This window comes from Mus musculus, chromosome 14 (genome assembly GCF_000001635.26).
Source record: "Mus musculus strain C57BL/6J chromosome 14, GRCm38.p6 C57BL/6J".
Taxonomy (NCBI): Eukaryota; Metazoa; Chordata; class Mammalia; order Rodentia; family Muridae; genus Mus; species Mus musculus.
In genome coordinates, this window is record NC_000080.6 from 34,391,462 (window position 1) to 34,405,468 (window position 14,007).

The 14,007-nt window shown below is 48.4% G+C and overlaps 1 protein-coding gene across 1 annotated transcript in view; it reads left to right on the top strand.

Moving 5' to 3' along the window:
- Mmrn2 (multimerin 2) overlaps positions 1-12,826 on the top strand; it is a 28,784-nt gene extending 15,958 nt beyond the window's left edge. Inside the window, exons 2-7 of the mRNA NM_153127.3 lie at positions 4,704-4,832; positions 4,911-5,017; positions 5,098-5,178; positions 6,086-6,259; positions 6,369-8,162; positions 11,452-12,826. Coding sequence (NP_694767.3) covers positions 4,704-4,832; positions 4,911-5,017; positions 5,098-5,178; positions 6,086-6,259; positions 6,369-8,162; positions 11,452-11,834 — 2,668 coding nt within the window. The 3' untranslated portion in view covers positions 11,835-12,826. The remainder of the gene's footprint in view (positions 1-4,703; positions 4,833-4,910; positions 5,018-5,097; positions 5,179-6,085; positions 6,260-6,368; positions 8,163-11,451) is intronic.
- The last annotated feature ends 1,181 nt before the right edge of the window (positions 12,827-14,007 follow it).

Below are 14,007 nucleotides of genomic sequence, written 5' to 3' on the forward strand. Positions count from 1 at the left end.
ATGCTCAGCGCATGCTCTACCATCGAGATGTACCTTCAACCCACAAGGGGCTTTTGCTTTTAAAAAGCCCCAGATGGTTTTGATGCACAGGCAAGGGTTGGAGTCATCTTATTAGTAATCTCCTGCTAAGCAGTACATGGAGACAACAGGCCAGACACCTAATATGTCTGATGGGTTTGGTTGTTTGTTTGTTTTATTGGTTTGCTCAGGCTGCCCTTGAACTCTGAGCTCAAGCAATCCTCCCAGCTTGCCATGCTAAGTAGATGACCTGTTTGAAACTTGCTATGTTTGAAAACATGTCTATTTTGTATTCTTCTGTTGACTGATAGAAAATATGTACATAGAATTCTAGGTTAGCAATTATTTCCTGCATATATGTATATGATGTGTATGTGTATATGTATATATAGTTGGATTTTCGAGACAGGGCTTCTCTGTGTAGCCCCGGCTGTCCTGGAACTCTCTTCGTAGTTCAGGCTGGCCTTAAAGTCACAGAGATCTGTCTGCCTCTGTCTCCTTAGTGCTGAGATTAAAGTGTATACCACCACAGCCTGACTTCTGCCAATATTTTTTCTTAAAGATTTATTTATTTATTTTATGTATATATGAGTACACACTGTAGCTATACAGATGGTTATGAGCCTTCATGTGGTTGTTGGGAATTGAATTTAGGACCCCACTCGCTCTGGCCGGCCCTGATTGCTCCGACCCAAAGATTTATTTATTACTATAAATAAATACACCGTAGCTTCAGACACACCAGAAGAGGACATCTGATCTCATTATGGGTGTTGGGAGCCACCATGTGGATTGCTGGGATTTGAACTTAGGACCTTCGGAAGAGCAGTCAGGGCTCTTACCCATTGAACCATCTTGCCAGCCCCTGCCAATATTTTTAATGTAATTTTCACTATGTTTCTATTCCCAGGGATGTTAAGACTCAAGGACTCTCTTGTCTCTCTCTCTTAGTATATGTGTAGTGGTTTTCCTTATAACATTTTTACATTTTCACAATGTTGAGCTTTGACATGAGTTTATTTTTATCTTACTGCAGGTATTTGCTGGGCCTTTTGAATCTGAAAACTTAAGTCTTTTCATTTCTGGAATACACACAAACAACACACAGGCACACAAAATCTCATTCGACTTCGTTTGCTCTGTCATCCTTGTCATTACATACACATGAACGCACACACACACACACACACACATGCACATACACATGTACACATGCACATGTACACACAGGCACATAAGCACACATGAATACAACACACATGCACATGCCACTCACATCCACATGTGCACGTGTATACACACCGCATGCATGCACACTCACAGGCACACAAGCATGCAACTCACACACATACATGCACATCAGACTTTCCCCTTTGTTCTGCCATCTCTGTCATTTGGATGTTGGGGCTGGGACTGATGCTCTTTCTTCTCATTTTCCAAATCCTCTTGCTTTTCCTGTCTTCTTGCTGTTTGTTTGCTTTTGGTATTTATGTATTTATGTATTTATGTATTTATGTATTTATGTATGTATGTATGTATGTATTTATTTATTTATTTATACGTACGAGTGTTTTGTCTGCATGTACATCTGTGCACCAAATGGATGCTGGGTGCTCATGGGGGTCAGAAGAGCTGGAGTTAGAGGTGTTTGTGAGCTGCCATGTAGGTGCTAGGAATGGAATCAGGGTCCTCTTCCAGAGAAGGAAGTGCCGTTAACTGCTGAGCCAGCTTTTTGGCTTATTTATTTTGTTTTGGAAACAGGATCTCATAGTGTGTGTGTGTGTGTGTGTGTGTGTGTGTGTGTGTGTGTGTGTTTATTTGTTTGTTTAATTTTGGAAACAGGATCTCATATAGCCCTGGCTAGCCAAAAACTCATTGTATAGGTGATGTTGATGTTGGCCCCCTTATCCTCCTGCCTCCACCTCCTAAATTGCTGGGATGATAGACATGAGCCACCAAGCTGTTTTTGCTCTGTGCTGGGACTGTCTCCAGTCCTTCCTGTCTGCTAGGCAAGCACTCTGCCAGCTACACTATGTCCCCAGCCTGTTTTGTTTTGGGTTTTTTTTCTTTTTTCCCCCATTTCTAACATAGGCCTTTCGTTTTCAAGTGTTCTCTTTGTCCTCTGAATACCCTGCTAACCCTTATACTTCCTCCGCCCCCTACGTACTCCTGTCTGTGTCCTCTGCATAGCAACGTCTCTTACATCCCTGGAAACACTAGTGTCGATTTGGAGCTGGTATTCATTCTTCATGGATAGCTGTGGTCCACTCCGGCTTGTCAGTTCCGACCTTCGTTGATCTGTTTTGTTCTTTTCAGGCCTGAGGATTTAACTAGGGCCCCCTACATGTTAATCTCATGCTCTAACTCCAAGCTGCATCTTGGTCTGGTTTCTTTGGTTTGTAACATATTTCTCTCAGGGGTTAGCCTCAGAGGTCTGGATGTACCCTTCTGAGCTGTTTTGATGTAGGAGACTCTGTTGGGTGGTTCACCCAGAGGCTCCCATGATGTCAGCATCTTCAGGTCTCCTTTGCTGGGACCAGGTAGTTTTCCTGCTAAGCATTTCTAGCCTGCTTCCGGAAGGTAAAGACTGTCTTGTCAGGCTTCTAAAAGCCTGATGGGGTAGGGTGGGCTGGAGTGAGTGTGGGCAGGAAGGGGTGTGTCTCAATGGATGTGGTCACACAATGACCATTAAGTCTGTCCTTCCACCCCTCCCAGAAGTATCTTTAATGGTGCCTAATGGCCCTAGGGCAAAGAGCAGCTTCAGAAGTGAAATTCCAATTCCAACAAGCCACCCAATCAGCAAAGCCCCTGAACCTTGCTCTCTGATGCCTACAGACATGGCCACTTCCTCCATGTTCCCCCTCACCTGGTCCAAGATGCCCGAATTTGTCTTCTACCCTAGACCATCCACATCTTATTGACTCCCATTGCTTCTCGACCCTGAGACCAGAATGCCTCTGTGATATTTCTTCCGTGCTTGAAACCTCTCTCTGCTTTCCCCATGACCTCAAGAAATAGCCCGGTTCTTCTTCTGGTACCCATTGTCTCTCTAGCATGGATTCCAGTTCCCTTGGCTCCATCTGCAGTCTCTTCAGACTCTTAACCCTGGCCCCAGAAACTATGCTGTTCCTCCCACTTCTGGGCTTAACACCCCATGCTTCCTTCTGCAGATCCCACAGCAAACCCTGAGCCCACAGAGCCAAGTGGTAAACTCCAGGAGACTTGGGACTCGCTGGATGGCTTTGAACTTGGAAGAGACTGTGACCCTGTCCAAACTCCCAGCTCCCTGTCTGACTTGCTCTTTATACACATAATCAGCCACCCCCCCTTTGTTTTTGTTTTTGTTTTTGTTTTTGTTTTTTGTTTTTTGTTTTTTCGAGACAGGGTTTCTCTGTGTAGCCTTGGCTGTCCTGGAACTCACTCTGTAGACCAGGCTGGCCTCGAACTCAGAGATCCGCCTGCCTCTGCCTCCCAAGTGCTGGGATTAAAGGCATGCGCCACCACGCCTGGTAATCAGCCCTTTTATAGGTCTTAGCCACATCCCTTCTCCTGAGATTGCCTGTTCTCCTTGGGACCCTTAAGGAAAAGTTTGCATCACCATAGTGCACAGCAAGTGCTGAGCTTGAGCCCGGTGAATGGTACCCAAGAGGTGCTAAATCACCACTTACATCTCTGGAGAGTCTTGTTTTGAGAGCTAATGATGAGGGAAGGATGCTTTGACTCTTGCATTGAACCCAGATAGCCAGCCCCCAGCCCAGTGAGCATGTTTCCCATCCTAGACATACTGGCAAGTGCATACTGGGGGGTAAAAGTGGAGAGGCTGCCTTGGAGGTGTTGGGCACACGGAGTGTGCTCTGCAGGATCGCTAAGTGGAGGCCTTTCCCAGAGAAGAGGCTGTTCCACCCAGCCACCTTCTTTCCCTTAAAACTGCTGGAAAGGCCAGGCGTGGTGGAGCACACCTTTAATCCCAGCACTTGGGAAGCAGAGGCAGGCGGATTTCTGAGTTCAAGGCCAGCCTGGTCTACAAAGTGAGTTCCAGGACAGCCAGGGCTACAGAGAAACCCTGTCTCGAAAAACAAAACAAAACAAAATAAAAAACAAAACAAAACTACTGGAAAGCCAACTGCTCAGGATGCGGGGCCAGGGAGTAGCAGCCATAGGCATATTCTGGTGAGAAAAGATGGGCATAGAAATGGGCAGCTGCCAGGATAGGGCACAACATGCTGCCAGTGTACTCAGGACTCCACCCACTTAGACATGGGCATCACCACTACCAACTATAGATGGAGAAATAAGAACTCCTTTAGGTGACCACTCAAAGCCCCACAGCCACAATGCAGATTCAGACCTAAGGCTCCCCAAGCCCCAGCTGCACCGTTATGCCCCCTGGTGTCAAGGGACTAGTGAGAACCCGCCTGCTCGCATGGAGCTGAGTTATGATGTGGGAGTCCTTGGTATTCCTCCACTGGCCCTGGCGTGGCTTTGGGAAGACAATGAATGGGTCAGGGCTCTTTTGAGTGGCTTTGTAGAGCTTAGGAATTAAGACAAGAGCTGCCTTCCTTGGTATTTAATGGTTTCAAGAATCTCAGAGCTGGGTAGAGCAGGAGACGAGGTAGGGTATCCCTAGACACCTGGGAAGGACCAGGCAAGGCTCAGCAATCTTCTCCCTCTGGCTTCTTTTCCAGGAACTGGTGTCCTTACCAGAAGTCCAGGCTAGTCACCTTTGTAGCTGCTTGCAAAACAGAGAAATTCCTGGTCCATTCACAGCAGCCATGTCCACAGGGAGCCCCTGACTGCCAGGGAGTCAGAGTCATGTGAGTAGGGTGGTCAGGCCATTTTCCAGGCCCAGTGGGCTCACCAGAGGCACTGAGCCACACTGCCTTCTTCCTCAGGTATCGAGTGGCCCAGAAGCCAGTGTACCAGGTCCAGCAGAAGGTGCTGATCTCTGTGGACTGGCGGTGCTGCCCAGGGTTCCAGGGACCAGACTGCCAGGACCACAGTAAGGCTCCCCAAAGCTTCCCCGGAAACTATGCTGTTCCTCCCACTTCTGGGCTTAACACCCCATGCTTCCTTCTGCAGATCCCACAGCAAACCCTGAGCCCACAGAGCCAAGTGGTAAACTCCAGGAGACTTGGGACTCGATGGATGGCTTTGAACTTGGTATGTTGCCTTCCTAGAAGGACAGAGTTCATGTGTTTAGTTCTTCCTTCTCTGATGGGCTGTACCATCTCTGGAAAACGTTGCCCTTACAATCAGTATGGACTTCCTTGTGGCCTTGCACTCTGTGGCTAGATTCTCAGGGCCCTCAGCCTACTACTGCCCGGGCTCATTCCTGTCCCTTTTACTGATCCCATTTTTCTTGGAGAGCTGACTTTGCCACTTTGCCAGGTGACTTTCTTGCTCCTTGACCTTTACAAGTTCCTGGGTCTGGAAGAAGCTTTTCCATTCTCTTGTATTCCCCCCACCCCCGCAACCGACTAAAATAAAACATCCACTGGGGCCTTGGAAGTCATTTTGCCCCTTGTCTCAGTAAACACAAAAGAGTCCCCCTTTATGAATTGATTTCAAGGATAGGTTAGGGAATAGATTTCATTATGTGATCTATTGGTTAGAGCTGTCAGGAATGAAATTGTGGCTAAGGAAAGAAACAAGGTGATTGATTAGTCATGTCTGCTAGGAGTATGGGAGAAAAGGTGATAGCTCAGAGATCTGTATTTTCCTGTCTTAGAAGGCTAAGGGCGGTCTGGTGAGATGGCTCAGTGAGTAAGAGCACTGATTGCTCTTCTGAATGTCATGAGTTCAAATCCTAGCAACTACATGGTGGCTCACAACCACCATAATGAGATCTGACGCACTCTTCTGGTGCCTCTGATGCTAGCTACAGTGTACTTATGTATAGTAATAAATAAATAATAAATAATAAATAAATCTTAAAAAAAGAAGAAGAAGGCTAAGGGCTTCTACATTCCAGCTTAGGAGGGGCCAACGTACTTCCTTGTTCCAAGTCCCAAGTCTTTTCCTGACCTTGTGAGTTGGCCTTTAACACTTACATCCAGTGTGTTTTTAGGTCACCCTGTCCCAGAGTTTAATGAGATTAAGGTGCCACAAGAACAACAGGAAAACCTGCTTCAAAATCTCCAGAATGATGCCCAGTCAGTAGAAGATGGCTTTCCAGGCTCTTGGGAAGCCCCACCCAGCAACCTCACAGATGAGATGACAGAAGCCAATCTAACAGAATTCGGTGAGTAGGGGCCCCCAATAAGGCCCAGACTTCAGAGGCCCTAACTCTCCCAGCCTGGGGAGGAATGTCTGCTGCAGCAGGCTTTTCTGAAACATGGTATCTGTTGCAGAGTTTCCTGGCAGGACATCAGAGCACCTGCTGCAGCCCCATATTGATGCATTCCTGAAAGCACACTTCAGTCCCATCTGGAAGAACTTCAACGACAGCTTGCACAGCCTCTCCCAGGCCATCAGAAACTTGTCTCTTGATGTGGAGGCCAATCACCAGGCCATCAAGATGATCCAGGAGGGCACAGTGGCTAGGGCTGACTTCCAAGAGCTTGGTGCCAAGTTTGAGGCCAAGGTCCAGCAGAATAGCCAGAGACTGGGCCAACTGTGGCAGGATGTGGAGGACCAGCTGCATGCCCAGCGCCGATCGGTGCATCATGCCCTCTCTGATGTCCAGGCTGAGGTGAGCACCAAGTTAAAGCAGCTTGTCAAGGCTCAGGAACTTCCAGGGGCCAATGGCAGCCTGGTGATGGCATCTGCAGCAGCGGCAGCAAGGCCAGAGCCAGAGAGCCTGCAGGCCAGGCTAGGGCAGCTGCAGAGAAACCTCTCTGCTCTGCACATGGTCACTAGCCAGAGGGAGGAGGAGTTGCAGAGCACCCTCAAGAACATGGACAGCGTCCTGAAGCAGCACGCCGAAGAGATCAAAGAGCTCTATTCTGAATCGGATGAGACCTTCGACCAGATCAGCAAGGTAGAGAGGCAGGTGGAGGAGCTGCTGGTGAACCACACCGGGCTTCGAGAGCTGCGGGTGATCCTAATGGAAAAGTCCCTGATCATGGAGGAGAACAAAGAGGAGATAGAGCGGCAACTGTTGGAACTCAACCTTACCCTGCAGCATCTGCATGCGGGTCATGCAGACCTCATTAAGTATGTCAAGGACTGCAACTGCCAAAGGGTCAACTCTGACGTGGATGTCGCTCCGGAGGGCCACAGGGATGTCATGCACACCCTAGAAGAGACCCAAGTGAGCCTGGACGAACAGCACCAGCTAGACGGTTCTTCTTTGCAGGCCCTGCAAAGCACTGTAGATGCCATGTCTTCAGCAATGGATGCCTATAGAGGAGAGGGTGAACGGGCCCGGGCTGAAAGGGCACGGATACGGAGCCAACTGCGGGCTCTGGATCATGCTGTGGAAGCGCTGAAGACAGCGGCGAATGGAACCCGCAAAGAGATACGCCTACTGCACGGCTCCTTCACAGCCCTGCTGGAGGATGCCCTGCGACATCAGGCCGTGCTAGCTGCACTCTTCGGGGAGGAGATGATAGACGAGATGTCAGAGGAGGCCCCTCGCCCTCTGCCACTGGATTATGAGCAGATCCGCCTAGCCCTGCAGGACGCGGCCAGTGGGCTACAGGAACAGGCGATTGGTTGGGAGGACTTGGCCACCCGGGTGGAGGCATTGGAGAAGGCCGCAGGTGGCTTTGTGGAGCAGCACCCACAGTTGGCAGAGGGACTTGAGCCCAGCCACGACTCTGGGAGAGAGGAGGAAGCCATGACTTTGGCGGAGCTGGAGCAGGAGATTCGGCGCCTGAGTTCTGATGTCAAGCAGATTGGGCAGTGCTGTGAGGCCTCCTGGGCTGCCTCCCTCAATAGCTCCCTTGAAGACCTACACAGCATGCTCTTGGACACCCAGCACGGCCTGAGACAGCACCGGCAGCTCTTCCACAACCTCTTCCAGAACTTCCAAGGTCTGGTGGCAAGCAACATCAGCCTAGACTTGGGGAAGCTGCAGGCCATGTTGAGTAAGAAAGATAAGAAGCAACCGAGAGGCCCAGGAGAATCCCGGAAGAGGGATAAGAAGCAAGTGGTGATGTCTACAGATGCACACGCCAAAGGTCTGGAGCTCTGGGAGACAGGTGAGTGCCTGGGCCCTGGAGACTGACTCTACGAATCTAGGACAGGGCTCTCTGCCAACTCAGGTGCTCCTTTCTCCTACTGGGGAGTGGGCACAGGGTACAAGAAAGCAGGATCATTGGCCACCACTACTACCTTCAGGGCTATGGGTCTCCTCTGCTTCCTGGAATATAGGGAAGTATAGATCCCAAGAATCAGTTGTAGTTCCAGAGCCCATGAGTTGGCCGAGGCCCTAGCTGTGGAGCAGAGTCTCAACTCTTCACACTCACCCAAATCCCAGTCTTTCGTCAGCTCGCCCTGCATGCTGGGGACAGGGGGTTGGAGCAGGGGGTCATCTGTCACGGCAGCACCCCACAAGAGGTAAATACAGGGAACGGCCTTCTGCTCAGAAGGAAAGAGCCCTCTTGGTAAATACAGTTGGCGGTGTCAATACCCTTCTGGATCTTTCCTGGGCTCAGCCTTAGCTACTCAATCATGCAACCATTATCATCATATCTTACCTTAGTCTCTAGAAATGACCTAACCCAACCAGTGAGCAGCAGAGAGAGGCTGCCTCTCAGCTACAGCAAGCCCCCAGCAGGCGGATCCCCAAAGGCTCCACCTACACATGAGTGGTTACAAAACCTGACAGCTTCATTCCCACCCCTCCTCCCGGTACAAGCTTAGCATGCAGGAACCCAAGCAACTCTCCCAACTCCCCTAGCATTTCCAGAGAGCTACATGTCCTTACAGTAACCCCTGCATCTCTTTTCCTCTTGTGAGTGGTACAAACTCCATCATGGCTTTTACCATTTGCCTATAAGGTTAGGGTTAGGTCAGGGTCTGTTTACTCCTGCAATATTTCTTTTTTTTTTTTTTTAAAGATTTATTTATTCATCATATGTAAGTACACTGTAGCTGTCCTCAGATACTCCAGAAGAGGGCATCAGATTTCGTTACAGATGGTTGTGAGCCACCATGTGGTTGCTGGGATTTGAACTCGGGACCTTCGGAAGAGCAGTCGGCGCTCTTAACCACTGAGCCATCTCGCCAGCCCGCAATATTTCTTTTTCTTTCTTTCTTTCTTCTTCTTCTTCTTTCTTCTCCTTCTTCTTCTTCTTCTTCTTCTTCTTCTTCTTCTTTCTTCTTCTTTTTCTTCCTTCCTTCTTCTTCTTCTTTTTCTTCCTTCCTTCCTTCTTCTTCTTCTTCTTCTTCTTCTTCTTCTTCTTCCTTCTTCTTTTTCTTCCTTTTCTTCCTTTTCTTCCTTTTCTTCTTCTTCTTCTTCTTCTTCTTCTTCTTCTTCTTCTTCTTCTTCTTCTTCTTCTTCTTCTTCTTCTTCTTCTTCTTCATCTTCTCCTTCTTCAAGATTTATTTATGTATGTGGGTACACAGTCACTCTCTTCAGACACCCCAGAAGAGGGCATCAGATCCCATTACAGGTGGTTATGGGGCATCATGTGGTTGCTGGGATTTGAACTCAGGACCTCTGGAAGAGGTCAGTGTTCCTAACGGCTGAGCCATCTCTCCAGGCCTGCAATAATTCTTTACTGCCGAAAATATTTTCCCCTTTAAAAACACTTTTCTTGTAAGAAGGCCACAGAGCTCGACTTTGAGCCCTGCAGAGAAAGTCACCCCTAGTTTGCACAGTTTTTCCATCTTCTAAAGCCCATAGTCTTCCTTCCTCTAGGGCATGTGGACTCTCAGATGCAGGCAGGCTGAAAGAACAAGAATCGCCAACAGAGGGTGCTGTAGAGTAGCCACCTTTCAGCAAGGCAAGAGCCCCATCTGCTGGGTGCTTCGGGGACTGAAGCACCAGACCTCAGTTTTTGTTTTTTGTTTTTCTGTTTGTTTTGGTTTTTCGAGACAGAGTTTCTCTGTATAGCCCTGGCTGTCCTGAAACTCACTCTGTAGATCAGGCTGGCCTCGAACTCAGAAATCCACCTGCCTCTGCCTCCCAAGTGCTGGAATTAAAGGCATGTGCAAGCACTGCAAATCAAGAATGCTAAGGTTTGCTTGTGTGGTCGGGATCAGCAAACGTTCCCTTTCTAAGCTTCAGTTCACCCATATGAAATGCCAGGGCTCTGTGCAACACTCTGGAAATTATATTAACATGACTAACCAGAGCTGGAGAGATGGGTTAGCAGTTAAGAGCAGAGGACCTGGGATCTGTTCTTAGCATTCACATGGCAGATCACAACCATCTATGAATTCTATTCCAGGGGATCTGGTGACCCTTTCTGGCATCTGTGGGCACCACTCATGCATGTGGTACGCAGACATACATGCAGGCAAACTGTCCATCCACATAAAATAATAATTAGAAAAATTTTAGTCCGGCAGTGGTGGTACACACCTTTAATTCCAGCACTTGGGAGGCAGAGGCAGGCAGATTCCTGAGTTCGAGGCCAGCCTGGTCTACAGAGTTCCAGGACAGCCAGGGCTATACAGAGAAATAGCCGGGCAGTGGTGGTACACACCTTTAATTCCAGCACTTGGGAGGCAAAGGCAGGCAGATTCCTGAGTTCGAGGCCAGCCTGGTCTACAGAGTGAGTTCCAGGACAGCCAGGGCTATACAGAGAAATCCTGTCTTGAAAACAAAAACAAAAACAATTTAGATGACTAGCCAGAGGGGGCCTCCCCCTTGCCCAGAAAAAGCCTTACAGTATAGCTCAGATTGACTTCAAAATCAAGATTTTACTGCCTCTGTCTCCTGAGTTAGAATTACAAGCGTGAGCTACTGTGCTGGCTTCAAGAAGTTTCTCAGTCCTTTTTCTTTATGGTCTTGTGCCCACTTTTGGTCAAAACCACCATTCCTGTTCCCAGTACTAACATTATTTTGAGGATAGGCACTATTCTCTTTCCCACACGATGTCTCAAGATACCTAGCAGGTAGGTGCTGGGACGACTTAGTGGCGGAGCACACGTCTAGCATGTGTGAAGTCCTGTGTTCCATCCCTAGCACTGATGTGGAAGGAACTATCCCTGGCAGGTAGCAGACATCTAGGAGTTGGATACTCAGGTTTCTAGCACCGCCCTCCCACGGCTCAGGTAGTCAAAGACACTTATCTCTCTAGAGTTGAAAGGATCAAAGAAAAAAAGGGCTTTGTTGAGGATCAAAGGAGAAAATGCATTTGCCAGCCAGCCAGCAGATCTGTATTTCCCTTCCCCTATCTCTGAAATGACACTGACTGTCTAAGACACACCTCTGGGATGTGATGGTATCTAGAAATGGTCTCCGGCTTCTCATGCAATTAAGGTGAAGAAGGGAGAGTTTGGCAGTGAATGGATAACTGACTGTCTCCTCTACCTCAGGCTCCCCTGTGGCCTTCTATGCCGGTTCTTCAGAAGGGGCCACTGCTCTGCAGATGGTGAAGTTCAACACCACATCCATCAATGTGGGCAGCAGCTACTTTCCTGAACATGGCTACTTCCGAGCTCCCAAACGTGGCGTCTACTTGTTTGCTGTGAGCATTACATTTGGCCCAGGCCCAGGAATGGGGCAGCTGGTATTTGAAGGTCATCACCGGGTTCCAGTCTACAGTACGGAACAGAGGGGCGGGAGCACAGCCACCACTTTTGCTATGGTAGAGCTACAAAAGGGTGAGAGAGCGTGGTTTGAGTTAATCCAAGGGTCAGCAACCAAAGGGAGCCAACCAGGCACTGCATTTGGGGGCTTCCTGATGTTCAAGACCTGAACCCTGGGCTCGGCTCAGCTTGTATCAGACATGGTAGATCCGCCTGCTGCTCTTAGACTGAGGCTCTGGCCAGCAAAGGCTGGAGAACATCTAGTGGCCTAGCTCTTCCCTGGACACCTTCTGCAAAGACCCTGCGGCCAGCAGCACGTACCTTCTTCTGGACACACAGGTTGGGGAGGCCAGAATACTGCTCTCTGGACTGGGCCGGGGCCTGGAGTGGGAGCTGGGATTTCCATGCCTTCCCCAATGGCACGGCTCGGCTTGTCTCTGAGACACTTCCTCAGTTCTACAGCTTTTCTTTTTCTCTCCCTTGTGGTTGGAAACTTGTACACTTACGCCTTTTTCGGTTTCCACTTTTCTGTGTTAGAAAGTCACTGTTTCTCAGAAGGAATGTCTACAGTGATGGGTTTGCCATGCAGAAAGGTCCCAGATTCTCTTTCCAATGTCTCAAAAAAAAAAAAAAAAAAAAAAAAAAGAAGAAGAAGAAGAAAATGAAGATTTTTTTTTTACCCCCCCCCCCCCCATGAAACTGGAAACAGGTCTCCAATTACTACAGAAAAGCTAATCAAAAACAGTCTTTCTAGTTTCAGAAGGGAGCCAACACATGGTTGAATTAGCCCTGGGTCCAGTCTCCAGCACTGTGCACACCTATGGTCTCAGCATATGGAGTAAGCATGAAGTTCAGAGCTATCCTCAGCTTCATAACAAGTTCAAGGCTAGCCTGGGATATGGGAGACCCTGTCTCAAAACAGCAAAAGAAGTTACATTAACTCCCAGCCACACTTTGTCTTTGTTTATTTAATTTTAATATCACGCCCTGCTTCACTCTGTAAAGGCCAACATATCAAATAGGGACAATGTTGTGCATGGCCTTCACCCTTCTTATTCATCTATCAAGACTGTGCCAACCCCAGCATCTCTAAGGAAGGGAAGGAGGGAAATTAAACCCTACTGGTAGTGACCGACTTTGGAATAAAGTGATACTCTCCAAAGCTCTGCCTGTTTACTGTTGGAAGGGGAAACATTTGGTAGAACACGTAGGGAAAAGTGACTCCTCACTCCTGGTGTACTTGCCTTCAACGACGAATATTCACTTCATTATACATAGATTATCTAGGGGCCTTTCCAGGCAGTGGCAGTCCCTGGACAGGACAGCACAGAATGGCATTTCTTTCTGCAACATATACACGTGTTTACCAGTCTCTAGATCCTAAAATCGGCTCAGGAAAGCAGCCACACTGCCATCAGGTAATAAAGCAGGCTTTGGTAGTGCTCAGTGTTGGTTGGCTGATTTGACTGGGTAATGGGTTGCTAGCAATTCTCATTGCTTCCTAGGGTCCTTAATTCAAGTAATTAACCTTCAGAATTTACTTATAAAGCTCTGTTCAGTGTGTGGAGGTATTGGTGTTAGATGAGCAGTAAGTCAGAAGGCTCTGTCACTGATGGGTGACCATGAGTTCAGCCACAATTCTGCCAAGCTCCACTCCATCTGTAGTGAAATGGTTAACGGCTCTCATCCAGCACTCTGATATTGACCATCTCTCTGAATCTTGTTCATTTCAGTAGAGCTCTTGTTGTCGAGACTATTTCTGGACCAGGGTATGTGTGGTTGGGCATACCAAAGCCCGGGGTGACCTGTGTGTGGTAGGCCACCCCTGTTGCTGGCAGACCTGGCTGTCTTCTTGTTCTCCATGTTGCTGTCACTGGCCAGTCCCTTCTGAGGAGTAAGTTGGCAATGCTAGGGTAATGTAGTCTCATCGTTGTTAAAGACTTCCATTCAGAATTTCTGGCATAGAATACAGTGTAAATCAGTTCCATCACGAAAAGGTATGTCGCCAACCCTCACAGGAAGGGTTAGGCAAGAAGCACTAGTGGGTCAGGTGTTCCACCACCACTGTATGGTGCACTCTGGATGTATCTGGAGTGAGGTGAAATGGTTTTTAGCAGGGATGCTTTTGATGTGATAAAGCACGCCTGACTACATTTTACAAAGCCTCAACATCGAGTTCAAGCCACATGTTTTTTTACAGACAGTTCAGTAAACATTGTATGTGTGTGTGCATAGGTGGCTGTGCTGTGTGTGTTTCTTTGGGTATGTGCATGTGTGTGGGTGCATGGAAGCTAGAAGTTGGCACTGGGCATCTTGCTCAGTCACTTGCCATCTTATTTTCTG